The sequence below is a fragment of the Eptesicus fuscus genome, chromosome 10 (genome assembly GCF_027574615.1).
Source record: "Eptesicus fuscus isolate TK198812 chromosome 10, DD_ASM_mEF_20220401, whole genome shotgun sequence".
Classification (NCBI taxonomy): Eukaryota; Metazoa; Chordata; class Mammalia; order Chiroptera; family Vespertilionidae; genus Eptesicus; species Eptesicus fuscus.
In genome coordinates this window covers 37,559,105-37,586,776 of record NC_072482.1, presented here as the reverse complement: position 1 = coordinate 37,586,776, position 27,672 = coordinate 37,559,105, and the positions used below count along the sequence as shown (strand labels likewise).

Genomic DNA, 27,672 nt, shown 5'->3' with positions numbered 1-27,672 from the left:
TAGTAGATGGGTGCTTAGTGATGTGGAAGTATTTTTTTTCTCTGACGCTAAAGGAAAGATGGGGTGAATGTATAGGAATATTTTTTAAATGCACCTGTCATATAGGAAGTTAAAGGACATCTCACCTAAGAAGTTAGATTTTTTTTTAAAGCTGGAGACAGGGGGACACTAATTGAACAAGGCATAAGAATAATGATGAAAGTGACATCTTCTACCCTCAGCACCATATATTTGGAAATCTATCTACAGACGAACCTCAGTTTTCAAATGTCTCCCATCTGGAACATTTCGGTTCTCCACCAAGATGTTCACAGAAAAAAATGTCTTGATTGTGGACAAAAAAATTTAGTTTTCAAACCGATAACCCTTTCATGCTGATACCTCAGCTTGACAAAAAGTGTCTCTCAGGCAACAAACAAAGGAGAGAATGCTTTTGTGGCTGGCCAAATGAAGATTAGCACAATTTTAAAACATAAAGAGGCCATCAAGAGTGCTAATGTCGCTAAGGGTGTGAAAGTACTCACAGAACAACAATCAAAGGCAACAGAATAAGTAGAAAAATTTGTGTTGATTTGGATAAAGGTAAGCAGTTAGCCAGTGATAGCATTTCAGAGGCAGTGATATGAGAAAAAGTGAAGATGCCTCATCAGCATCCTGACCTCCTCAAAGACACCCCTGGAACCAGTGCTGAAAGGGATTCCTTTAGGACCTAAAGCAGTGGTTCTCAACCTTTCATAACCTAAGGTTATGAGGGGTGGCTTGATAAATTTAAGAAGTGTTTATTTATAGATTAAACAATACATTATACATGTACTATACACAAAAAAGGTTAAAACGGAATCATCTGTGGGTCTGGAACAGATTAATTCAATGTACATTTCTAATGGTTAAAAATAACTCGGTTTTCAAACAAATCCCTTCTCAAACAGCCTTGTGGAATGAATTAAGTTTGAGAACTGAGGTTCCACTGTAATTTGTTGCTCTTTTGTCCTTCGGTAAAATTAGAAACTGATGAGACAAAATCAGAGCTTTAACTTAGAGTTCATTCACTTAACAAGTGCCTGCTATAATCACTGCTGGTGTGCAAATGTGTGCTTGCTAATTATCACTATACTATCTGTACTTCATGTTAGGGAGAATATGCAGTAAGTTAAAAAATGTGGCTGTACCCAGGACAGTGAACTATCGGCAATGTGTCTAACTGCATGTGGCTATGTCTATACTAAAACAGGAAGATAGCCTGCTCGTTTTAAGCCAATGGACAGTTTATTTTACTTACGAGCAAGGATAAACATTTAAAACTAGAGGCCCGGTGCACTAAATTCGTGCATGGGGGGGGGTCCCTCAGCCCAGCCTGCAACCTCTTCAATCTGGGACATCCCTCTCACAATCCAGGACCACTGGATCCTAACTGCTCACCTGCCTGCCTGCCTGATTTCCCCTAACCACTCTGCATGCCAGCCTGATAGCTCCCTTACCGCTCCCCTACCAGCCTGATTGATGCCTAACTGCTCCCCTGCTGGCATGATTGTCCCCACTGCCCTCCCCTGCTGGCCTGCACCTCTAACTGCCCTCCCCTGCCAGCCCGATCGGCCCCAACTGCCTTCCCCTGTGAGGCTGAGGGGACTGGGGGACTGAGGCTGGATGAGGTTGGATGCTGCAGGGCCTGGGTGAGGCAGGGCTGAGGGGACTGTGGGACTCCAGCTGGATGAGGTGGGACTTTGGGGACTGGGAGACTAAGGCTGGATGAGGCGGGGCTGAGGGGACTGGGGGACTCCAGCTGAATGAGGTGGGGCTGAGACTGGGGGGCTCTGGCTGGATGAGGCATGCAGCACCTGCCACCCCCCAGCAGGGCTGAGGGGACTGAGGGACTCTGGCTGGATGAGGCAGGGCTGAGTGGACTGGGTGCCGCCATCTTGTGGCTGTGGGTGCCGCCATCTTGTGAGGGTGTGGCAGTAAATTAGCATATTCCCTCTTTATTAGATAGGATGACTTCTCACCACATCCATCTCATTCTTCACAAAAGTAAAGGGAGGGGGGTGGTTATTATGGTAATTATTCAGGTAGAGTATATTTTTCTTTTAGGGAATTCAGAATGTTGCTCCACTAAGAAAGTGAACAAAGTTTAAATATTTCATTAACCTACTCAATTTTCCATTAAGGTAAGCTGAATTTAATGGGTGATGATTTTAAGGAAGACTCATAAAAAAATTCTACCAACTATTAAACTAGGAAACAAAAATCTGCTTTCTTGTTTCTGCTTTTTACTCCTCACTGGTGTGCCTTTTGGCAAATCACAGCCATACCACCTCATCTCCTTCCTGAACTGACAGGTACTATTTGAAGGGAATAGTTTTACCCATTCCTCTGATATTTTATATAATACTAGAGGCCCAGTGTACGAATTCATGAACCAGTGGGGTCTCTTGGCCTTGCCTGTGGGATTAGGCCAAAACTGGCTCTATGACATCGCCTGAGGGGTCCCGGATTGTGAGAGGGTGCAGGCCAGGCTGAGAGACCCCACTGGTGCATGATCGTGGCCAGGGAGAGACACGGGAGGTTGGCCAGCCAGGGAAAGACCATGGGAGGGCTCCAGGGCATGTCCGGCCCGACAAGCTCAGTCCTGATCAACTAGACCCCAGCAGCAAGTTAACCTACCGGTTGGGGCATCTGCCCCCTGGTGGTCAGTGCACATCATAGTGACTGGTTGACTGATTGGCTATCTGCCCCTGGTGGTCAGTGCACATCATAGCGAGTGGTTGAGCGGCCTTAGCATATCATTAACATATTATGCTTTGATTGGTTGATTGGCTGACCAGTCAACTGGACACTTAGCATATTAGGCTTTTATTATATAGGATGGCTTACAATGTTAAAGTCACTCTATTGAAATGAATAGAAGATTCTGATGTTCATATTTCACTTTACAAAGTAGTTTTACCACATAATTCAATTGTTCTTCCCAACAGCCCTGGGAGATAATGAAATGCAGGCTCAACTTGACTAAGGGGCCTGGGAAAAGCCACACAGTGAGCAAGTAAAATCAATTCTTCAGTTCCAAGTCCAATCATGTTGTAACTACAGCATGAGGGGGAAAAAAAAAAGCCTGTGTTTTTCCATACCAGCTTCTGAACATTTCCATTACAGTATTCATCAATTTCTATATGTTGTCCACTTGCTTATGAGCTCCTGAATGGCAGAAGTACTGTCTCTTGCAATCTTTGTGGACATCTCACTGAATAATAACATCACCTGCAGAAGACACCTTATCAGGAGAAACTCTAAGTTCTACCACTTGCTGCTGGCTGTGACAGATCTTCTGTCGTCCTTTAATGTTCATAATGACATTGGGAGATAATGAAATGCAGGCGAAAGTTGACTAAGAGGGTCAACTCCTTTGCAATTTATAATAAACCACACGTTTATAAAAAATAAGAAAAATAACATAGACTATATAGACAGACAGAAAGAATTTGGCTATGTTAGTAATCATTTAAAATGTCTCAAAATACTTGTTAACAAATAGCCAATAATATGCTTTTTAGAGAACCTACTACCTCTTATATATAACCAATAACCAATTTATTTCCTCTCCTATTTGTTCTCAAAGATGAAAACTTTGAGAACTACAAACAGGGTTTGTATTGGAAACAGCACTTCCATATTATAAAGCACTCACTGCCTAATACAGTAAATAGTGGGCAAGTGTCATTATTGAATATATCCCTATAAGATGTAAAAGAGAAAGAGGAGAAAAAAGCTTCCTAGAGAAAATTAAACATTTTCAGTAATACTGAATATTAACAGGTTACAATCTCTGACAATAATCTATAATAATAAAAGCATAATATGCTAATTAGACCGGACGTCCTTCCGGACAAGGCTGGGACTGCGAGGGAAGCCCGGTTTCCAGGTGCCAGAGGGAAGCCAGTGCCAGCAACCGGGGGAAGGCCTACTCTTGCAAGAATTTCGTGCATTGGGCCTCTAGTCATTAATAATATATTTATTCATACAAACAAGGTTTTTAAATAGCCAAGCTTATTTGACTAATATATAGCATGGAAAAGGACAGCAATATACCCTTGTCTCTTTTACTAGTAAATGAGTCTTACAATCTACAGACTCTTCTACTCGTTTGTTTGGATGGCTTTTCTAATCATAAATCTCAAAGCATGGCTAACAAAACATCATACCCAAAGGAGGGAGGAGAAAATAGAGGTATGCTACTGCAGCTTTCTGCTGTTCCTGTTTTTCCAGGAGGGACTAAGGTGAAGCAGAGGTCAAATAACACTTCTCTCTTTTTAAAAAAAGTTTTGATTGATTTTAGAGAGAGTGGAAGGGAGGAGAAGGATAGGGAGAGAAAGAGAGAGAAAGAGACAGAGACAGAGAAACATCGATGACAGAGAAACATCAATTGGTTACTTTCTGCACACACCCTTACCTGCAACCTGGACATGTGCCCTGACCGGGAATCTAACTGGCAATCTCTTGGTGCATAGGATGATGCTCAACCAACTGACCCACATTGGCAAGGGCTCTCTTTTAACTTCTTATTGGGCTGAAGAGACTGAGGACTATAATTTCTCTCCAAACCATTGGATATGATCTAACCAACATGTCTGTCATTAGATTTGAAAGAGATAAAACACACTAATCAAGCACAGTCTAGCACACATTAAATGCTCAGTAAATACAGGGTGTGGCAAAAGTAGGTTTATAGTTGTTTGTATGGAAAATAATACAGTAATTAGTGAATGATAATACAAGAATAAACTTTGTGTTTCACATAGTCATAACTGTAAACCTACTTAAGGGCAGACAGAGTTTACTACTCTGGGTATTTTCTATTGCCTAATGCCTACCCTTCTACATGGTTGGTGTAATAAATACTTGTTGCATATAAATCAACAAAAAGTAAAATCAAATAGCATCTTTTCAATTCACTGAAAGGTCATCACTACCAACTATGATTTCTTAGCATTAATAATAATCACATGCAGGGATACATAGAATAAAAGTAATGTTTACGCCACCTGGTGGTCAAACAGGAAATGCAATGTTAAAGTACTACACAATTCATCTGGAAAAAAAAATTCACTTTAAAGCAATTGTTTGTCTTCTGCATCTGGAAGGATATATTTTAGCCTATTGTAAAACATATTTGAGAAATGCTGACCGAAAAGGCTGAAGTTTGATTAATCCCTCTCTAGCAGCATGTCACAATTCTAACTTTGAATACACCAAGGGAGAAGCAATGTCAAACGCATGAAATTCCAAGCTAATGGTATGACAGGTCTTAGCTGAATTGTCTTCACTGCATGAGGTTCACAAAACAGTGTATTTGTTCTTGTATTTGTCCGCTTGGTTCAGGACTATTTGACAATATAATGCCTCCTGCCTTCAGGTGCTCAAACTCTAAAATTTTATAGCTACCCCCATCTCTCTCTCCCAAGCCATCTTCTAGTTTGCCAATTTAAACCTTCCTCGCCATTGTGCCTTTGGCTTTCTTCTCCTGTTCCAGCTTCCTGGGTGTCCCCACCTTTCCTACAGCCTCAAAGGATTCTTTTAAGCAGATGTCCCTCAAATCTCTATCTCCAATCCTACCTCCTCTCCCAAGCTCAAGTCCCTAGGTATCTCGACATGACTTGATCTCACCACTGTAAACCTCATATGTCTAAACCATATCCTTCACTTAAACTTAGTCCAATTTCCAAATAACAGTACTCTTCCTCTTGAACATTTGAAACCTAAGAGTCAACTCTGACTCTTTGTTGAACCTCATATACATTCCACTGACAAGTAATATTAATCCTGCCTCACCTTTCTGTTCTTTGAGTATACTAAGTTTGTTCCCATTTCGGGGGCCTTTGCATTAAACGTTCCCTCGGATGCTCTCCACACCCCACCTCAATTTTCTCAAGGCTGGTTCCTCATTATCATCCCAGTGTCTGTTTAAATGTCACTCCTTCAGAAAGGCCTTCCCTGACCACCCAAGCTAAAGAAGCCGCCAAAATAGCCCTGGCTGGTTTGGCTCAGTGGATAGAGTGTCCGCCTGCAGATCGAAGGGGCCCAGGTTTGATGCTGGTCAAGGGCACGTATCTCGGTTGCAGGCTTCTCCCCGGCCCAGGCCCTGGTCAGGGCACGTGTAGGAGACAACCAACTGATGTGTTTCTCTCTGTCTTTCCCTCCCTCTTCTACCCTCTCTTAAAAAAAAAAAAAAAAATCAATGGAAAAATATCCTCGAGGATTAAAAAATAATAAAATAAATTCTTAAAAAAAAAAAAAAAGAAGCCACCAAAGTAACTTTTGTCACACCTTCCTGTTTTAATTCTCTGACTCTCACTTTACACTGTTCTCTAAAGCAAAATAATCACTCTCTTTCTCCTCTGAACAACAATATCTTTCTCTGGACCACAGAGTCTTAGTGGCTATAAGCAGTGACTTATGATCACACAGACTGTGTGATCCTATGGGCAGGGCATGGGCCTTCTCTCTGTATTATCTACATCATTTGTAGCTAATAGCTACTGAAAAAAAGGGGCTGAATATATGAACAAAAGAATTTCTCTAAAGGAAGAGTTATTAAGACCAAATGAGGAGCTGGTAAGCAGCAGCGATCACTCTTTGGATTCAGTCACTTACGGGGCAAAGATGAGCAGGATAGGTAAAAAACATAGTCCTAATTTCATTTCCTCACAAACAGAATCAGGTTGAGAGACAATGGACTCTTATACTGTGATGCCAATATTACAGCCCTACAGAATAACATCAAACCCTCAAAGATACAGCACTCTGCCAAGTGAACCAATGAATCCACCTGCACAACTTCCATTCATCAGTGTGTGGATGTTATGAACACCATGTGGAATATGTAATTACTAAGGCAGCAATACACCACATTAATTAGCCTTCCAATGCTGTGAATGCCAAACCACACAGCTCTCTACAATCTAGCCCCAATTACCTTGCCTGCTGAGATCCCACAGATCTCTAAACTCTTAGTGACCAAACCTCTTCCAAAGAATTTGCCTGAATTTGTTTCCTGCCATCCCTTGGAGCCACTGCTTTGATTTCAGCTCTTGACCACAGCGTTCCAACTGCTCACATCTCTACTGCCAAGATAGTAACTCTAAACTGGCTTGATAGCCGGAGCCTCCCCTTGGACAACTGAGGTTGACATTCATTCCCATGAATGTGTCCATCTGGCTCACTATCAAGTGCAGTGTTTCCCCACCTGTGCATCCGCACAAGTGGGACATACTACAATTAAGTATTCCTAGGCACAGGGAATCCGTGTTTCAGGGAGGGCTCCAGAAACCTGTATTTTAAATAAACATCTCATTGGAGTCTCATAATTGAGCAAGTCTCAAGAGCAATGCTTTTCTCTATTCCCAAACCCATGCACTAAGCCTACGTTACTTGTTTCTTGCTGGGCTTGAGATCTCCTAGTTTATAAGAACTTGCACAGAAAGATTTTACATGGGTGGTTTTCAACCTTACTTGCAAGTTAACAGTGACTTTAGGAACTTTTTAAAACTCCAATACCAGACCACAGCCCATCCTAAGTACATCAGAATCTCAAGGGTGGGCCTCAAATATCAATATTTTTTCAAGCTTCCCAAGTGACTTTCGTGTGAGAACTACTAGATTAGTTTATCTGTTCTGCTTTCTTTGGGTAGCAGAGAAGTGGGCTGTGTCCCACTCATGCCATCTCCAATCACACCTTCAAACCTCCCAGAAATGTCTGTTTTTTCCCTACAGGTTCATGTTTAATTCATGCTTAATATTTCCAAGTTCAGCTGGATTTCCACTCCTTTTCAGGGTTCACCTTTGTCAGTTTATGTCCTATTCTGCAGAACTGGGGCTTTATCTATTCTAGCTGTGTCCTTCCTGCCTTGTCCTAAGCCAGTCAGCTTCCCTTATGGACCAGAGCCTGGGATGCCTACCCAGCAGTCCTGATCCTACTCCCTCTTACATTCTCCATGCAGCAGCCAGAGCAAGAAGTTTCAATCTCCTGCTTAATGCTCATCAAAGGATTCCCACTAGAACAGCCCTACGTAATCTGCACGCTTGTCCACTCTCTGGCCTCATCTCCTGCCCTCTATACCTCACTCACTCTGCTGTGCAGCCACTGGCTTGTTTGTGCTCACTGATGCCAGCTAGGTGCTGCCTCGGGGCCACCCGGATGACCCTGCCCAGGCAGGAGTTGGCTCAAACACCTCCTTCTCAATGAGGTCTCCCTGACCACCCTGTCTAAAGTAGCGGCCCCGCCCCACTCCCAGGCACTCCATCACGCATTTGTTTTCCTCATAGCTTTTAACACTCTCAGAATTTTTCTTGCTTATTGGTTTACATGTTATTACCTGTCTCCTCCATTGGAATATAAATTCTGTTTTTCTTCTATCTTCTACTACTGGGTCTCCAGAAATCACTATTGGTTTTTTTTTTGTTTGTTTGTTTTTAAGAAATGAATCAACTAATCAACGAATGACCATGAATAAATATAACTAAAACCAAAACTATATAGATCATACGTAATATTTTTATTGTGTCTGTCTCAGGAGATCTTGCCTCTCTAACCAGACCATAAAGTCATAATGAACAGCAAGTAAACTTTCTTCTTCTTTTTTATCTTGAAAGTCAAGCTCAGTACTGAGTAAATATCATACATTTAAGTATTTACTGATTATCTGGGCTATTTTAGAAGATCCTTGTATTATGCTGAAAAAATATGTGTGCGCTGTTGTTAGTTTAACTTTCTGCCTAAACTACATGTTCACAATATCACACCTGAACAAGAACATTGTCTCTAATTTTAATTCATCTTCCAATGTTTTACCTTTCCATTCCACTCTCTAAATTATATTCATCTGGTTAGGTACCTTGCAACTTGTAAAATCTATAATTGCAGTTTTGACCTGTATGTGGCCATTGAATTGCCTGATATGGAGCCAGGCACATATTTGCCTAGCTGATACACATCTGTTCAGATAAAAATAAATCAGAACACTACAGGGACGTCCCAAGATCAGCTGCATTTCTAGGGATAAGGACTTCTTATGACCAGAACATTTTTAAAAGCCTGTCTTATATAGTAGCTCATGGCTATGAGTTCTGGTTTCAAGATTTTATCTATCTATCTATTTATTATTTATTTAAATATAACATATCAAAACCAGTCCATGGAATGTTGAAAAGCCATAGAAAATTACTGTGCAAAACTCGTATAAAAATTAGTGATAATCACAAATTATTGTTTTCTATGAAACAGAGGGGGGGGGGACTTAAAAACTCAGACAAAGTCATTTTTCTAGTAGCACTTAAAAAATATGATTTTATTTATGCCCAGAGTGGGCATTACTACCTTCCAATGTCCCTTCTTACTAATTTCAGAATTAGTAATAGTTCATTCTGTCCCCAAGTAACTAAATAAATTAGGCTTCTTCAAGGAAATAACCACGTAGTCCTAGGAAACACAAAACATTCATAAATCCCTTTTAATCTTCAGTCCTAGTGACTACAAATAATGTGTCCCCATCAGACACACCAGTCATGTTCCTTGTGCCTTGCAGAGCCTTGATGTATTTACCTATTATCTCCCCACGGTGCAGGAGTCCTCATAAATTCTGCTGACTCAGGTGAAGGCGCTCTGCTCCAGGATCCTCGATACCCTGCTGGGCTCAGAAATCACCACTCCTTTTCATATGGAGATGTCACTCCCAGAGCAGTCAGAATATGGATGTTGCAGGTACCAAACAAAATTATAAGACCTTGGTTCCTTAAATATGTTTTCTCTTTCCCTCTCAAAATACAAAATATGTTTGACCTCAGAGTCAACAAAACCAACACATAACATAGATGCATCACTGTTATCCCTGCTAAATAAAAAGTTTTCTTCAAACTGTGTTCTCTAGCATAAGGACACAAAGAAAATTTGCCAATTTTCAATATTTTCAACTCCTTTTGAGCACTCTCTTTTTCTTCTCTCCCTAAAGCTCCTCAGTTATTCAATAAGCTGCATACTTTTTGTTTGTTTCAAAATGTACCTTCGGAACTTTTTCATTCCCCTTGCCAGGATCCTGGTCCTTGCTCTTTTCATTTCTTGTGTGGACTACCTACCATCTCCTACCAGGCTTTCCTGCCTTCAGTGTCTTCCCCTCTCTTACATGCAGCACCCTGTTGCTGAATTAACACCCAGTCTTAGTCCATAACCTTTTAATGTCTCCTTATTATTGGAAAATAAAGTCCAAACTTCCTTAAAAAATCCTGTCTTCTGGGACAACACTCCACACTCAACCTCAGGATATGCTTCCCTTGGTGGGGAATACACTCTGGCTTGCTGAAGTTCAGTGCCTCATTCAAAGCTCATTCACATGCTCTCTCTTCCCTTAAAGTTACCTAGCCACACCCACAGTTACCTTTCAACGGATAGTCATGAAACGTACTGCCTTTTACATGTGTATGGGTTTTCCATATATATTCTACTTCTCTCAGCAAAGTTGACAATAAATGAATGAACTCCTGGTCACTTGATTTAATAGACAGTCAACAATTTCTATCTTGCTGGACCTTTCATCTCATGCATTTCCTCATTCTCAAAATATTCTCTTCACTTGGTTTATGTGATGCTATCTTAGAATTTTCATTCTACCTAATGATCATTTTTTAAAATTTCCTTTTGCCCCTGCTATAGTCTGAGTGTTTATGTTCCCCCAAACTTTATATGTTGATATCCTCACCCCCAAGGTAATGACATTAAGAGGTAACACCTTTGGGAGATGATTAGGTGATGAGGGTGGAATCTTTAGGAATGGGGTCAGTACCATCACAAAATAGGCCCCAGACAGCTCCCTCACCCCTTCCACCAGGTGAGGACACAGGAGGAAGGTGTTATACTAGGCCAGGAAGGGGGTCCTCACCAGACTCTGAATCTGCTGACACCTTGACCTAGACTTCCTAGCCTCCAGAACGAAGAGAAATCAATTTTGTTGTTTATAAGCTGCCCAGTCTATGGTATAACAGCCCTTACAGACTAAGACACCAACTCTTACCATTGTTCACCATCCCACCTAATGCCAGCCTTGTCTAAGCTATGCCTCTCTCTTGCACAACTCACTGCGATGCCTTGTAACTGGTCTCTGCACATTCAGCCTCCTCCCTCTCCAATCTGTCTCATGCTGGAGCCCAGGGATCTTCTCGATCACAAATCTTATGTCACCCACTTGCTGAAAATACCTCAATAATGGTTTTTCAAGTATCCATAGTCTCTCTCAGAGTAAGGTCTAAGCACTGATTTTTTTCCAACTCCTCAGGTGATTTTAATATGCAACCAAGGTTGGAAATCACTTCTTTTTTAAAAAATATATTTTATTGATTTTTTACAGAGAGGAAGGGAGAGGGATAGAAAGTTAGAAACATCAATAAGAGAGAAACATCGATCAGCTGCCTCCTGCACACTCCCTACTGGGTATGTGCCCGCAACTAAGGTACATGCCCTTGATTGGAATTAATCCTGGGACCCTTGAGTCCGCAGGCCTACGCTCTATCCACTGAGCCAAACCAGTTAGGGTGAAAATCACTTCTTTAGACATATACAGCTCAACACTTCTGTGCTAATTTTAAAATCTAGAACATTCTCCTACTCCTTTCAAACTCACCTATCCTAAGTACTATTCAATCTTCAGATTTGAATTTAAATGTTCCTCCTCAGGAAGGCCTTTTCTGACTTTCTAGATGAGACCAAATTCCTCTGAAAAGGATTCCCATAAAACTTGTTATTATGTTTGTTAGCTATCTGTCTTCTGCCTGAGACTTAAACTCCAAAGACAAGGCACCACATCGGTCTTACCACTGTATCCTAAGCACTTAGCATGGAGCCAGGCACGAGGTGGGTGTGCAGCAATTTCACTAAATGTTATAATGGCATTATAAGAATGTTATGCAATCTCAGAGGTGAAAAGATTATTTCACTATGGGATAACATAAATGACTCTTTTCTTTAAAAGCTCACAAGACTATTTTAAAATATTGGTAATACTCCTAAACTGAATGACAATTCAAAAATAGAAAAATACTGTAATTGGACAATTTTGAATCTCAGAATTAAATGTCTTTCATTTCACTCTGGAATAAAATATTTGAAGAATGACATAATAGTTCATCAGATACCCTAAGTATATGAACTAATCACAGGCTTGTTATGAAGATCAAGAATCATTCATATGTCAGTCTAGGGACATATGCATTTCCATAGCTAACATTCTTTTTTTCCTTTTAAGTATAGTCTATCTGCCAATAAAGCCTCAATGACAACTCTGTAAGAAACTGTGACTATGGCCAAAAGTCATATACTTAATTCTGTAGAGTCTGTTCTCTAGCATAAGGACACAAAAGAAAAATATTCTTAATTCCGAAAAAGAGGTGTAGCCAGAGAGAGCTCAGTAGTCAGTCATTACATGTGGATTATGATTAAAATATATTCTAGCGAGGGATAACTCAAAGTCAATTTTCTGGAAGCAATCACATTATTGCTAACCAAGCAGAACTCATTACTACTGATTTTACTATTGTTACATTCCTGAAGATCAAGTGCTTTCTCAGGGGTTCTGGTTTTCATAACTTGCAAGGCTGAGTATAAAGCAGTACAGCATAGCTTCAATATTACAGTTGATTCAACCATCAGTCATTGTAAAAATAAGTGGTTGAGGAAATTAAATAAACTTGACCAAAAAGAGCAGCATAATCTCTTACCATTAAAAAATAAAATGAGCACACATTTTTCAGAGAAAATAAGCCAAACAAAATGGATTTTGCCTTGCCAGAATAGACGATTTCACAGAGCTTATATGTATGCAATGCTACAACATAAAGGCACTGGGGAAAGGGCTAAAGGGACTCAAATGGTAAATGAGGTATGGCCTCCTATCATCAAAGAACTAAGGAAAAGGCCAATAACTAGCTCTATAATAGGTCAAGAGGCATTAGTGTCAAGCACAGGTGCAGATGATATGCTCCAAGAGTACAAAGAAGTTAGTTCAAACTACGAAAAATCAGGAAAGATTTCATGTAATATGAGTGTCAAGGGCTCACAAAGCTTTCATTAGGGAGGTCTTTCATATCAGGAAAGAGCATGAACAAGAGGCAAGGGGCATGGGCAATGGCTCGCAGAAGGTGTAACTGGAACACAGGGAATGCAGAGGTGTGTAGAGTAGGATGCAGGTCTGGAAAGAAAGTCTGGGTTCACAATTGGAAGGGACTTGAATGTAATCTGTCCCTAGACAACAGAAAGCTATCCACTGTTTAAAACATGCTCTTAATTGTGAGGAAAATTGCAGAAGCAAACGAGTGGCAGATAACCTACAGGGAACTCCTGAAATAGGAGAATGGTATCTTATAGAAGAGAGGGAAATCATAGGGCTTTCTGTGGAAGGATAAGGACACTGAAAATTATATAATTGGGAAATCAGAGCAAAAGACTAGAACTCAGATTAGAACTTTTTATGAAACAGAGTACAGAATGAAAATCAAGTTCCATTAATGTAACTCCCAAAGTAATTAAACAGGATGACAGCTAAATTCCCACTCAGATGGCCAGGCCTGCAACACACTGAGGACCTTGTACTTTTGTTACTGAACTAAAACTGAGAATGTGGCAGTGATGCCAATCATTCAGTTTTACTACTGGAAAGCAAAATACACAAACCCTTAAACCTTCGTTCTTCCCTTTCCCACCTATATAAGCTGCTAAAACAGCTAGATCGAGGACTTTGAAAGATAGAACTAAACAAAAACAAAACAAAAACCCAAGGTTCAATGACAATTTCCATCAGAATATCAAGGCCGAGGAGGAAGGCAACTAGTCTTTATTTATTTATTTTTATCTATGTGTCAGGAAGCTCGGTGCCACGTATTCCCCATTAAACCTCACCACTGCCTGTTAACTTCCTCCTCCTCCTCCACTTTATCCTTACTTTACAGAGGAGGAAAGTGATTCTCCTGGGATGTAAAGAAAAAAGCTTAGCACATATGGGTAGGTCTGAGATTCAGCCCAGATTCATTTAACTCCAAAATCCATGCTCTTTCCAATAAAAAGTCTGTGTTTAAAATATGTCCTCAGCAACCCTTTCCCCCTTCAATAATACCTCCTCTCCCTTTGTTGGTTCTTTCTTCATTCATTTATGCATGTTCATTCTTAAATTAATCACTGAACAACTCCTGGGTGCTAGACCTTGATGATGACCACTCATCAGCGTAGAAAAATGTTTTATATTGAGCATGATGCTCTAGGCATTATCCTTTTCCTCATTCAAACATGCTGTCATAATGGATGTTACAATCACATCATGTCTATTTACAATTTCCAAGATGTCTTCTGGTAAACATACAGGTTCATAATATTCATGCCATAAAACCTGAGCGTCTACTAATCTCCAGTAAATATAGGAAATTTTAGTTAGTTGGAGGGAAAATAACTTACAGAACTACCTAAAAGCTAATATACTAAGTAATTTTAATAGCTGAGAATTCTTGATAAAGTCAACAGAATTAAAATCAGAATCCATGAATTAAGATCATGTTGCAACAATGGTTTTAGTGTAATTTTACCTAAAGCACTATTAGTTGTGTGTGTATATATGTTAGTACCCTCTCATTTAAAGACTTACTTATAAACCATGCAATAGAGAATGTCTCTACATCAATTGTTATAGGATTTCTCAAAAATATACCAAAGTATTGCCAATAAGATTTCATAGCCATCTAATATGGGAAACCATCTGCAACATGTAAATGAAAGGGAGGAATGATACTGGCTTCTCTCTAAAGAGGCATTTTAACTTATCATGGGCTGCTGAATAACTCAAAGACCCTAAATAGTATAGTAAGTAGAGCAATAACATAAAAAGATGCATTTGAAAAGCATGCCACAAATTAATCACTAAGCTATATACTATAACAAACAAGTAAAACTGACACAAGAGCCCTGGCCCTTGTGACTCAGTTGGTTGGAGCATGGTCCCATACATTATGAGGTGGCAGGTTTGATTCCTGCTCTGGGCATATACCCAGGCTGCGGGTTCAATCCCCAGTCAGGGCATATGTGGGAGGCAACCGATCGATGTTTCTCTCTCTCTCTCTTCTCTCTCTCTCTCTCTCTCTCTCTCTCTCATTCCTCTCTAAAGTCAATAAAAATATTATTAAAAATAACTGAAAGAAGAGCAGAAATGCAAGTTTTCTCTAATTTTAAAAACGAGAATACATTTCAGATATTGCTTTGGAGGCTGGAAGAAGCTGTCTACTACTATTATTTATCCTTACAGAATGAAAAAGGAGGTTGGAAAAAGTGCCAGTTTTCATTTTATAGTTGTTTACAATTTACACAAAGAAGCTTGAGATCCACCAAAGACCAAAGTCCAAACCAGCTATGCTGCCAGCACATCCAAACATGCACATAGACAACTGCACAGCCCTCCCCACAGCTGCCCACAGAGTCATCCATGATCCCAAATTTCAGACTGAAGTAAATTAGTGTAGACTAAATCTACAGTCAGATGTACCCCCACAAAAGGGCCAATTATTGTTTTCTACTTTCCAATAAAAAACTACAGTATACTAAATACTCTGATAGTTTTAAGTGGGATTAGTAATGAAAGCTGTTAATGAAGGCATTTGAGTTGAACATCCTATATAATAAAAGGCTAATATGCATATCAACCGAATGACAGAACGACTGGTCGCTATGACGCGCACTGACCACCAGGGGGCAGACACTCAATGCAGGAGCTGCCCCCTGGTGGTCAGTGCACTTCCACAGGGGGAGCACTGCTCAGCCAGAAGCCCTGAGCTGGGCTCACAACTGGCAAGTGCAGTGGCATTAAGGATGTCTGACTGATGGCTTAGGCCCGCTCCCCGGGGGGTGGGGGGGTGGAGAGGGGAGAGGGGCAGGCCTAAGCCATCAGTCAGACATCCCCCAAGGGCTCCCAGACTTGCGAGAGGGCGCAGGCCGAGCTGAGGGACCCTCCCCCACCTCCCACCCCGAGTGCACAATTTTCATGCACTCGGCCTCTAGTAGAAAATAAAAGTCTACCTCTAACCAATGTTCCTCAATCCTAGCTGTATTTTAGAATAACCTAGGGATTATGAAAAAATAGCGATGCCTCTGCCCAACCTCCTAAGATTCTGACACAATTGGTCTGGGGTGCAAGTTAGGTGTCAGGATTTTTAACAGCTTCCCAGTGATTCTGACACACAGACAGCATCAAGGCCACTGCCAGGAGCTTAGCCTGTGTCTACCAACACTGCAGAGGCAAAACCTTTCAGAAAGTGGTTTAAATGTAAAAATACACTTAATTTTAAGTTGCAAATTTGATTAATGGTACTTCTCTTTTTCACACAGGTACAAAAGACTCACATATAGCCACATTTTCTGTTAAAAAGCAAGTGAGCAGCTAAGTTTGTCATCACTGTGCTCACCTCCGCAGCTGTCTGTGCATGGACAAGGCACTTATTTAAGAGAAGTTTCAGAGGGACCAGGAAAGAACAGATCACCGAGGCCCGTGCTTCTCTGGGCCCAGCTCCTCAGGCATCAGAGAGCTGCGCAGCCACACAAAGCAGCCCACCAGCATGGACTTGTCCTACTTTGGATTGACTGCTGCTTGGAAATTACAGATATGATGAGACGCCTTGCAGTTCACAGGATAAAAAATAATCAGATGAGGATAAATACTTTATAAAATACACAGGCAGAAATAACTTGAGTTATTAAAGGCACAATTATTAGCAAAATTAGGTATTAAAATATGCAAAGTGCCATCTAATTTGTTATGAAAGGGTCAAAGAATAAGGTCATTCTATCAAAAATATTATTTTACCAGAAAGAATGAACAAATTATACTAAATTCCAGGGGGAAAGGTATCTGTTATTAGAATAATAAAGGAAGGAGGGAAAGATGCCAAAATTCTGCAATAGTTCATAGGATAGGAAGCATTTTTTAAATTGTTACCAGTTACTTTTTCAGCAAGTGGCTACATCAAACTGATGTAAAATGTATGTATTACATAACGGTACATTTTGCATAGACAATCCCACTTGAGCTTGTAAAATTTATTTACACTATAAATATTTACAAACCTAATCGGAGATGGTAATTTGAATATCAAGCTGAGAAACATCTTTGAAGAACTACCCTGTGAAAGATCACACTGAATCAAGCACTGAGGGAGGGCACAAAAGCAACCCTGTCTGTTCTTCATGTGACTTACTAATTAAAAGAGTAATGAGGAATTTTTAGAGCTAGGATCTTGAAAGCATAAGAACCAGCTTTCTCTGGAAACAATCTTTTTCTTGTTCATTTCAAAGCACAAAACTTGGCAGACATAGTCTAAATGTATTAGAGACACACAGGCAATATTTCTGTCTGACCCTAAGAGAAACGTGAGAGACCAAAAACAAGAAAAATTATCATATGCTTACCATACAGTAACTGATGCTGTGGAAACAACGGGTTTGCTGGGTGGCTGAGAGCAGCTCACCACCTGTGTCTCCTGCATAGCACACATGTCCCACAGTGGAGGCACTCTCTGATGTGTTTCATTGCCTCACTAACTCTAAGAAATGCTTCTGAGCAATTTAAATTTTAAAATCCACATGTTTTCCAAAACAGGAGATTCAACTGACAAGGCCACCATTTACCTGCAGTGTAAGAAAATGCCTGTCCTTGTAATGAGTGCTATCTCACAAACCACAGAAGAACCCATATGGGTCCCACACATTGGATCTCCCTCCACAGAGGTTCACTCCCCAGCACTGCCGATTTTGTACCACTGTTACTGATGAATGTGCCTGGTCTCTATATTCCATTTAGGAATTCATTCATTCACTTTACATCAGGTTAGATAGTTTAGCTCTCAGTACAACCCAGAATATAATGCAAGTATGTGTGTTCACAGATCCAAGTGCATGATAAAAAACTTTATGAGTAAATGTGTTTTGTTTTATTGTTTATAACATGCTAGCATTAATTTATAGCAGCATATTTAGTTTTTAGTTATGTTACTCCGTAAAGATTGGTATAAAAGCATAATTTAATAAGAATGTAAGGTTTTCTACTGATTTCTGGTATACAGCATATTGCATTTCCTATCCAAAAATTTCCTTACAAGATGTCTTTTAAATTACTTGAGATCAATATAACAAAAAGGATGGTTTCCCTGCAAAACAAAACAAAAAAAGGGTGGAGAGGGGGCTGTCTCATATAACTGCACAGACATATTCTGAATCCTCTATCATGGGACACATGGGTGCTTATGAGGAAGGGGAGAGGAAGTAAGGATGGAGGGAAGGAGAGAGAATCCAGAGATACACAGAAAGTAAAGTCAAACCCACCAAGGGGTTCCCCAGGCATTCAAAATAAATACTTTCCTGGAACCCAGCCAGGCAAGGAAGACGGCTGTACCATGCAGTGAGATTCAGAGCCTGGTACAGGGAAGAGACTGGGAGGACTGATGATTCCCACTGGAACACTGTATACCGCGGGATGCGTGCCTGTCCTCACCTAGGCCCAGCCTCTGAAGCTCCTGGATTCCTTTGGGCCCAGCACCTACTCCGGTGCTTGTCTGGCCCTTCTTATGCTCTATCTCCACACACCACTCCTTACCAGAGTCAGCTCTTGTTATAATAACCACGATGTTTACATTTCTAAATTATTGCCTTGTCACTAGTAAAGCCTTTTAAAAATATTCTGAGTTTTTTAACTTTAATTTCTTTGTATATTGATCTCCAATTTCAAAAGAATAATTCACATCCTATCTAATAAAAGAGTAATATTCAAATTGACCATCACTCCAACACACAAGATGGCCGCCCCCATGTGGTCAAAGATGGCTGCCCCCATGTGGACACAAGATGGCCACCACAAGATGGCCAGCCAGGGAGGGCAGTTGGAAGGGACCAGGCCTGCAAGAGAGGGCAGTTGGGGGCGATCAGACCTGCAGGGAAGGGCAGTTAGGGGTGACCTGGCCAGCAGAAGAGGGCAGTTGGGGGAGTCCAGGCCAGCAGGGGAGGGCAGTTAGGGGCAATCAGGCAGGCAGGCAGGCGAGCAGTTGGGAGCCAGCAGTCCTAGATTGTGAGAGGGGTCCCAAATTGGAGAGGGTGTAAGTTGGGCTGAGGGATATCCCCCGCCCCCGTGCATGAATTTCATGCACCAAGCCTCTAGTTTTATATAATGCATAAAACATATCTAATGTATAATTACATATGTAATTTAAATTATTTTAGAGCCTTTCCTCTTTTTAATTTTAGTTTCAATTACAGTTGACATTCAATATTATTTTGTACTAGAGGCCTGGTGCACGAAATTTGTGAACAGGGTTGTGTGTCCCTCAGCCCAGCCTGCACCCTCTCCAATCTGGGACCCCTCTCACAATCCAGGACTGCTGGCTCCCAACTGCTCACCTGCCTGCTTTCCTGATTGCCCCTAACCGCTTCTGCCTGCCAGCCTGATCACCCCCTAACCACTCCCTGCCAGTCTGATTGATGCCTAACTGCTCCCCTGCCAGCCTGTTTGCCCCTAACTGCCCTCCCCTGCAGGCCTGGTAACCCCTAGCTGCCCTCCCCTGCAGGCCTGGTCACCCCTAACTGCCCTCCCTGCAGGCCTGTTCCCCCCCACTGCTCTCCCCTGCAGGCCTCATCCCCAACAACTGCCTTTCCCTGCAGTCCTGGTCACCCCCAACTTCCCACCTCTGCCGGGCTGGTCACACCTAACTGCCCTCCCCTGCAGGCTTGATCACCCTCAACTGCCCTCCCTTACAGGCCTAGTCCCTCCCAACTGCCCTCCCCTGCTGGCCATCTTGTGGTGGCCATCTTGTGTCCACATGGGGGCAGCAATCTTTGACCACATGGGGGCAGCCATCTTGTGTGTTGGAGTGATGGTCAATTTGCATATTACTCTTTTATTAGATAGGATAGAGGCCTGGTGAATGGGTGGGGGCCAGCTGGTTTGCCCTGAAGGGTGTCTTGGATCAGGGTGGGGGTTCCCTTGGGGCGTTGGGCGGCCTGGGCGAGGGGCCTGTTGTGGTTTGCAGGCTGGCTACGCCCCCCAGCGACTCAAGCGGAGGCCCTGGTATCTGGGATTTATTTATCTTCTATAATTGAAACTTTGTAGCCTTGAGCGGAGCCAAGTCTCCTGCTTGCTCCATGGCCGCAACCATTTTTGTTGGTATTTATTTATCTTCTATAATTGAAACTTTGTAGCCTTGAGTGGAGGCCTAGGCTGGCCAGAGTGTGTGGAAAGCTTGGCTTCCTCCACTACCGGGGAAACCCAAGCCTCCTGCTCGCTCCGTGGCCACAGCCATCTTGGTTGGATTAATTTGCATACTCTCTCCTGATTGGCTTGTGGGTGTAGAGGAGGTATGGTCAATTTGCATATTACTCTTTTATTAGATAGGATTAGTTTCAGGTGTGCTTCACAGTTGCTAGATAATCATATACTTTACAAAGATATCTCCCCAATATTTCAAGCATACCTGGCACTATCCACAATTATTACAATGTTACTGACTATACTCCCTATACTGTACTTTACATCCCCATGACTATTTTGTAACTTCCAATTTGTACTTTTTAATCACTCTACCTTTTCTTTTCCTTTATTTTATTTTTTTTCATTTCACCTTTTTCACTACTGCCTCTCCCCTATGTCAACCATCAGTCTGTTCTATGCATCTATAAGCCTGTTTCTATTTTATTTGGGAGCCTTTCATTAGAACCAATATTAAATTAAGGGCACATTCTCGGATGTTTATGTACATTATGCATGTATGTTTTAAATCAACTGCAATTTTAAGTAAATGTCTATCATTATATTTGACAATTTATATTAGAAGACCTATGTGAAAACTAAGATGGAAATGCTTATTCATTCATTTTCCAAGCTCTTTCAGCATCTGTAAAACTGTGAGTGCTCCAACATATAAATGCTGAACTGTTAAGGCAATTATTTGCCACGTCTCCCCAGTACATGATCTGGGACAAGGTGAGAACAAAGAGATGGGGCAGAGGCTGAGTGGCCTGGACCAGAAAAGTAACCATCAGGAGAGAAAGACAAGGTCCATGCTGGGTCTGATGAGGTGCACATGGGCAGCTGTTAAATCCAGCCACTGTTCTGACCCTTGGTCAACACCAGTGTAGCTAAAACCTTTTCTTAAATCCAAACTCACATAAGCCAAGAAGCTGGGTCTAGGGAGGGCAATGGGACACTGAGGACTCAGTGTTCAGGATATAAAGCACTCAAAGGGGACAGCAAGGGAGGGGGTGAACAACCCTAAGCATTTTCAGCTAGAAGGGTAGGAATACTCCCAAAGCTATCTGGTTGGATGGGTTGTTTCATAGGACCCTAATCTTAGATGAACTAAATTCATCCTAAACTAATTGTACTGCTCTGCACACAACCTCCACACACTTTCTGTATTCAATGAGCTTCACAAATAAAGCAATGACTTAATTTAATTTGAATTTCTTGTACTTTCTCTTTACTCTAGCCAGTTACTCCTCCAGTAGCCTATCTATCATTTCTAAAGACACACTGAGTACATAACATTGTAAGGGGAAAAGCACATATCTGACACTTCATCCATCTACTTCCCTCCTGTGAATGCCAAATTACTATACAAGTATAATAGCAAACTCCAGATTCCCCTTGCCTGCCTCCCCCCTCCCCTCTGACACACACACACACACACACACACACACACACACACACACACACACTCTCAACAAGGCACTGCTCCTGACACCCTGCACCTTAAATCCCTAGTCAACACTGAATAAGAGTCACTAACACATCCCTGGCCTATCTCTACGCTCTGGGTCTCACACACCCACCTACTCAGTCCTAGATGAAATGGTTGCCAACATCATGAAGCCATCTTTAAGAAATTGTAATAGATTAAAGAACATAGTTTTTCTCTTTAATTTTCTCCACTGTAGATCAAGAAGATTCTTGGGATAAAAATTAGTGTTGCTCTAATTTATTCATGACCCCCTGCCCCCCCTACCCTCCTGCTCTATAAATTAGGATGTGCTCAGATACAAGGAAGGGAATACATGGATAACAATGCCTTAAACCATTGTTGACCTTTCTAAAAATTCCTTATAAAGTAAGCCTAGAGTTGCTTTGACCTCTCAGCAATATCAAGAAGGACCCAGGTTCTTCTTAACCTACTATTTCACCATCCTTAGCATGTTGGCATTAATCTATAATAAAAAAAAGCATAATATGCTAATTAGACTGGACAGCCAAATGACCTTCCAGACATCATTCCAGAAGTCCTTCTGGATGAAGCTGCGGTGGCGGGGGCCAAGGAAGAGGCAGTTAGGGGCAATCAGGCAGGCAGGCAAAGTGGTTAGGGGCAATCAGGCAGGCAGAGTAATTAGGGGCGATCAGGCAGGCAGGCAGGGTGGTTAGGGGCAATCAGGCAGGCAGGCAGAGTGGTTAGGGGTGATCAGGCAGGCAGGCAAGTAGTTAGAGGAATCAGGCAGGCAGGCAGAGGGGTTAGGGGTGACCTGGCAGGCAGAGGGGTTAGAGGTGATCAGGCAGGCAGACGAGTGGTTAGGGGTGATGAGGCAGGCAAGCAGAGTGGTTAGAGGTGATTAGGCAGGCAGGCAAGCAGTTAGGAGCCAGTGGTCCCAGATTGCAAGAGGGTGCAGGTCAGGCTGAGGGACAATTTCGTGGACTGGGCCTCTAGTTTTAATATTGCCTCCAGTTGCAAAATGGCTACCACAGTTCCAGGCATGATGTCTTCATGTGGCAGTGCTTCATACAGGAAAAAGGGTGACTGAGGATAAAAAAAAAAAAATTAATCGCTCTCTTTCAGGAACCTCAGTCTTTTTAACCAAAGAAACAAATATTTATCAAAAGCTCATAAAACTGCCCTGGCTGTTTTGGGCTCAGATAGTTGGGCGTTATCCCGTGCACCCACAAGGTTGCTGGTTCGATTCCCATTTAGAGCTCATGCCCAAGTTGTGGGCTTATTCCCAGGTAGGGGGCTTGCACGAGGCAGTTGATCGAAGTTTCTGTCTCCCTGTCTCTCTCTCTTTCTCTTTCTCCCTCTCCCTTCCTCTCTCTAAAATCAATAAAATAAAATAATTAAAATTAAGAAATAAGCTCATAAGACTGCTTTTTACCTTTCAATGGCTGCTGCCCAACCTTAGAACAATATTGGCAAAACAAGTCGAAGGTGTTCATGGGTTAACTCACTGGGCATGAGCACACTTCTGCCAAAAGAAAATTGGGAGTTCTTTAGTAAGGAAGAAAAAAGCTAGATATACTAGTAGACAACTTACCATGTCTGCCATGCATCACCACGAGGGTTCTGAGGAATGTCACTGGGTATCTGGGCTTCTTTGATCCTTTCTCCCTTCCTGCCTTCCTCCTTCCCTTTCTCTCTCTCTTTCTCTCTCCCTCCCTTTCTCCTTCCTTCTTTCCTTCTTTCTTCCCACTATTAAGGAGCATTTAAGTAAAATAAAAATGTGGCATAATTCTCAGCAAGTTCTATTTATCCCTTCTATGTATAGTTTAGTCCCTTAATAAATAATATTTAAAAATATATTTCTCTTTAAGAAGCTGTAGAAAAAGAAATTAAATAGCTGAGTTCCTAAAATACTTTAAAATTATATCATACTTCCTTATTTGTTTACTTGGACATTTCAGCTCTGCTTTATTTCATTCTGGGTTTCTCAGTTGCTTTGATGGGTAGTTAATACTTCGATGGGTAGTCAAGTATTAGTTTCAACATTTATTGAGGGCCTGCTGTCTAAACACTCCAGAAGAGTTGCATATATAAAGCAACCTTGAAAATTCCAGAAAGAAATATTAATATTATAAATACATCTATAACATCGTTTTGATTTTTAGGTACGAAGTTTTCTTACAGCAAGGTATGTCAGCCTTTCAAATTATATATCTTGAAGTAACATCTGTGTTTCTCCTTTATTTTCCTATCAATCCACTTTATCCCCTTAAGGTTTTTTCTTTCCCCTTTAAGAGTAACTCTATTTATCTGAATCAATCCATTTATTCCTTATTTTTCAAGTTTAAGCTAACAGATGGAGAGATAGATTACTTCCAAACATCTGCGGTAAAACGCTTTACCTGCAACTCCTGCTGAGTAAAATTGATTTTAATTATATGATATTTAAAAATTTCTCTCACATGCGTTGTAAGTGAAAGTTTTCAGTGTAAGAACAAGTTATCACCTGGGCTCTCACTGTTAGGGACACTCTTATTCCAAACAAAAAATACATGTTACTATGTCAGGGTTATAATAGACCACAGCAGTTTTGATATCACAGATGTTTATGATAGTCACACTTTAAGATTACTGAAAAATTTCATATGTGTGCATTGTGTCAATCATAACTTTACAGAGAAAATTGAGAAAAGTGATTGTTTGGCATTCGCTGGGTACCATTACCTAGAAAGACTCTAGAAAGACTAAAATGTGGCTATAAATCACATAACACTATTTATTAACATCTGGATATTAGGATAGTGAGCTTCCCTGACAATCCCCCAAACTAAAGTTAGTGAGTACCTATCTCCCGTAGCAATCATGTGTGCACTACACTTGCATACTCCTAATGTGACAGTCACGTTCTTTTTCATGGATCCTTTTCCTCTGCCAACCCCTGGAATGTTGGAACCCAAATTCCCCCCCAGCTCTGTTCTCCCCTTGAGTCTCATCTACAGCTATACCTTTAACTATTGCTTAATGTATATGAATCTTAAGTTTATGTCTCCATTTCCAGCCCGTGCATGCCCTTTGAATTTTAGGGCCATGCTTGCACCTTCCTTCCAGATAATTCCCATATAATCAGGATCAGGTTACAGTCAGACAAATCTGCACTCAACCTTTTATTCTACAAACTTATTTCTGTGTTCACTACCTGGATTCAAAGTGTCATAATCAATTCAATATCAGGATTAGAAACCTCCATTACCCTAAATGCCTCCATCTCCCTTAACCGCTCTCTGAAATCATTCACATTTGTCTGACTTCCTTTAGTTCTCACTATCATAGATCTAGTACACTCATCATTCTTCATGGTGGCTTTGGTAAATGCCTTTAAAACTTGTCTCCTTGCCTCCAATCACAACTACAGTCAAAACATCCTCTATGCTCCACTTCCATCTGACAAATATTTATTGAGCAACTTCTGTGGGTTAGGCTGTGGGGTGGGCATTAGTAGAGCATGCTTATCAAATTAAAGACCTACACATGCCCGACTGGTGTGGCTCAGTGGTTGAGCATCAACCTATGAACCAGTCAAGTTCAATTCCCAGTCAGGGCACATGCCCAGGTTGCAGGTTCAGTCCCCGTGGGGGGCGTGCAGGAGGCAGCCGATCAATGATTCTCTCTCATCATTGATGTTTCTATCTCTCTCCAACCCCCTTCCTCTCTGAAACCAATTAAAAATATATTTTTTTTAAAAAAGAAGACCTACACTTCTCAGTGAATTTAGGCTCTCGATTAGGAGAGCCTAAATAAACAAACAGACTATGGCAGCAACTAAGTAAACAAATAAATAGTCCATAGGGAGTGTCTGCTTAAAAGAATAATTGCGGGGGGTTATTGTGTATATAGAGTATACACTTAGGACACACTTAGGGGGTGTCATTTAGAACCAGACCTCTAGGAAGGGAAGAGACCAGCCACAAAGAGAGTCACAGAGAAGAGCATAACGAAGGCCAAGGCGAGAAGAGCCTCCGAGGGCTGGAAGGAGGACCCGGTGGCTGGCACAGAGTTGACAAGGGGGGTGTATGAGAGAAGGTGGGAGAGGTGAATATAGGTGAAGTCACCCACAGCATCCCCAGCAATGGCCACAAGTCTGTATATAACGTGAAGTGGACTGGATACAGAGAAGGGTTTTCCACAAAGGAGTAACATGATCTAATTTACTTTTTTTGTTTTGTTTTTAAATCACCAGTATTATGTTTCCCAATCCCAATATTAGGGTCAACCCTCTGCATCGAAGGAGTTCCATGGCTCCTGATGAAGGGGGTGACCACATGTTCTAGTTTCTTCAAGTGAGTCCTGGTTTTTGCCTGTTGCCCTAGTACAATTATTAATAGTCCCTTCCTTTCTCTCTCATAAGGGTCCTACCAAGATCATAAATTGTATGGTCGACTTACTGATAGGATATACAGTAAAATAGTCTCTAGGCTGATATTCAAGGCTCTTCTGATCCTGGTCCCAACTCACCTCTCTTCCCTCTCATCCCCTTTGAATTTTAGAAACATACTTCCACCTTCCTTCTAGGTAATCCCTGTATATTCAGGGTCAGATTATACTCAGACAAATCTGAACATAACCTTTTATCCTACAAGCATACTTCTCCCCCATTACATCACTACCTGATGGTGTTTGGTCACTGTGAAGTGTAGCTGGCAGTATCCTGAATGGGACGGTGTTTTCCACTGCTCTGCCTTTGTTCCTGCTACTGCCTCAGGACCATCTCATGACTAGTAGCCAGACCTGGGAGACCTTCTAGAAACCAGGAAGAATGAATAGCTTCCCCTCTGCACTTGGTTAGTACCTCTATTATCCCATTTATCACAAATGGGTTAATTATTTATAGATCTATTTTCCTGCTAGAATAGTAGGAACCTAGTGGTAAGGACACCACCTCCTCTTATAGGTTTTGGGTCCTCATCACCCACTGCATGCCTGGTCCACAGCTGGTACTTGACATATGATTGCTAGATGAATTATTTAATATAAAAGCGATATAAAATACACAAATAATATGTAATATCAAAGCAGCATAAAATGCATATACCAATAAGTTTGAACAATGTGATTTTAAAATTAATTTATCTGTAAGCCTTAAAACATAGTTGCCTTCATATCTATTTTCATTCTCTAAATTCATTCCACTGCTTAATGTAGCCCATTCATTAGGAAGTAACAATAAAGTTTTAATAAATGACTAGAAGTAAAAAATCTTTACAGGCCAAGAAGAAGTCTAGTTTCAGGAAACTAAACAATTTCTAAATAATTGTGAAACTGAAATAAAACAGATGGCTATATTAACAAAAGGTAATTTCATACTCACCACTCTTAAACAATCCGGAACAAATCTTGCTCAGAAGAAGTTTTTGACGCAACTGCAGAACTTCAGCTTCCAAGGTTTCAACTTTAGATCTCCACTCCGACTCCTGCCCAGACACTACCCTCGCAAGGTGCTCTGTGTATTCTCTGCTGCTCCTGTCTGCTGGTTTTGAGCGGATAATCGCCAAGGCAAGAGCCAGCTTTGCAGTTCTCAGATACCATACTTGGTGATCCGTCCTGGCTTCTGTCCCTATGGGGCAATAAGAAAAAAAGTTATAGAAGTGCCTTTTAACGTTTGCACTGCATTTCATTCGCTCAAAATTGATTTTACAGAGTAACACTAATTAATACGTTTATAATACCAGTTGACACCAAGTAACAGAAAAAAAATTTCTCAGGAACGAAAGCATTATGAAAAATATGCAGAAGAAAAATCTATACACATGCATATTAAGTTTATTAATATTAAAAACAATAGGCTCAGACAATTTGACAAATTATTGGGATGGAAAACACATACATTAATTCACTTAGTGATATCTAACAAATGGCATACATCAGAATCAC

General features: G+C 41.2%; 1 protein-coding gene across 1 annotated transcript in view; it reads right to left on the bottom strand.

Moving 5' to 3' along the window:
• Positions 1–27,416, bottom strand: part of MEI4 (meiotic double-stranded break formation protein 4) — a 119,667-nt gene extending 92,251 nt beyond the window's left edge. Inside the window, exon 1 of the mRNA XM_054722458.1 lies at positions 27,110–27,416. Coding sequence (XP_054578433.1) covers positions 27,110–27,416 — 307 coding nt within the window. The remainder of the gene's footprint in view (positions 1–27,109) is intronic.
• Positions 27,417–27,672: the final 256 nt, after the last annotated feature.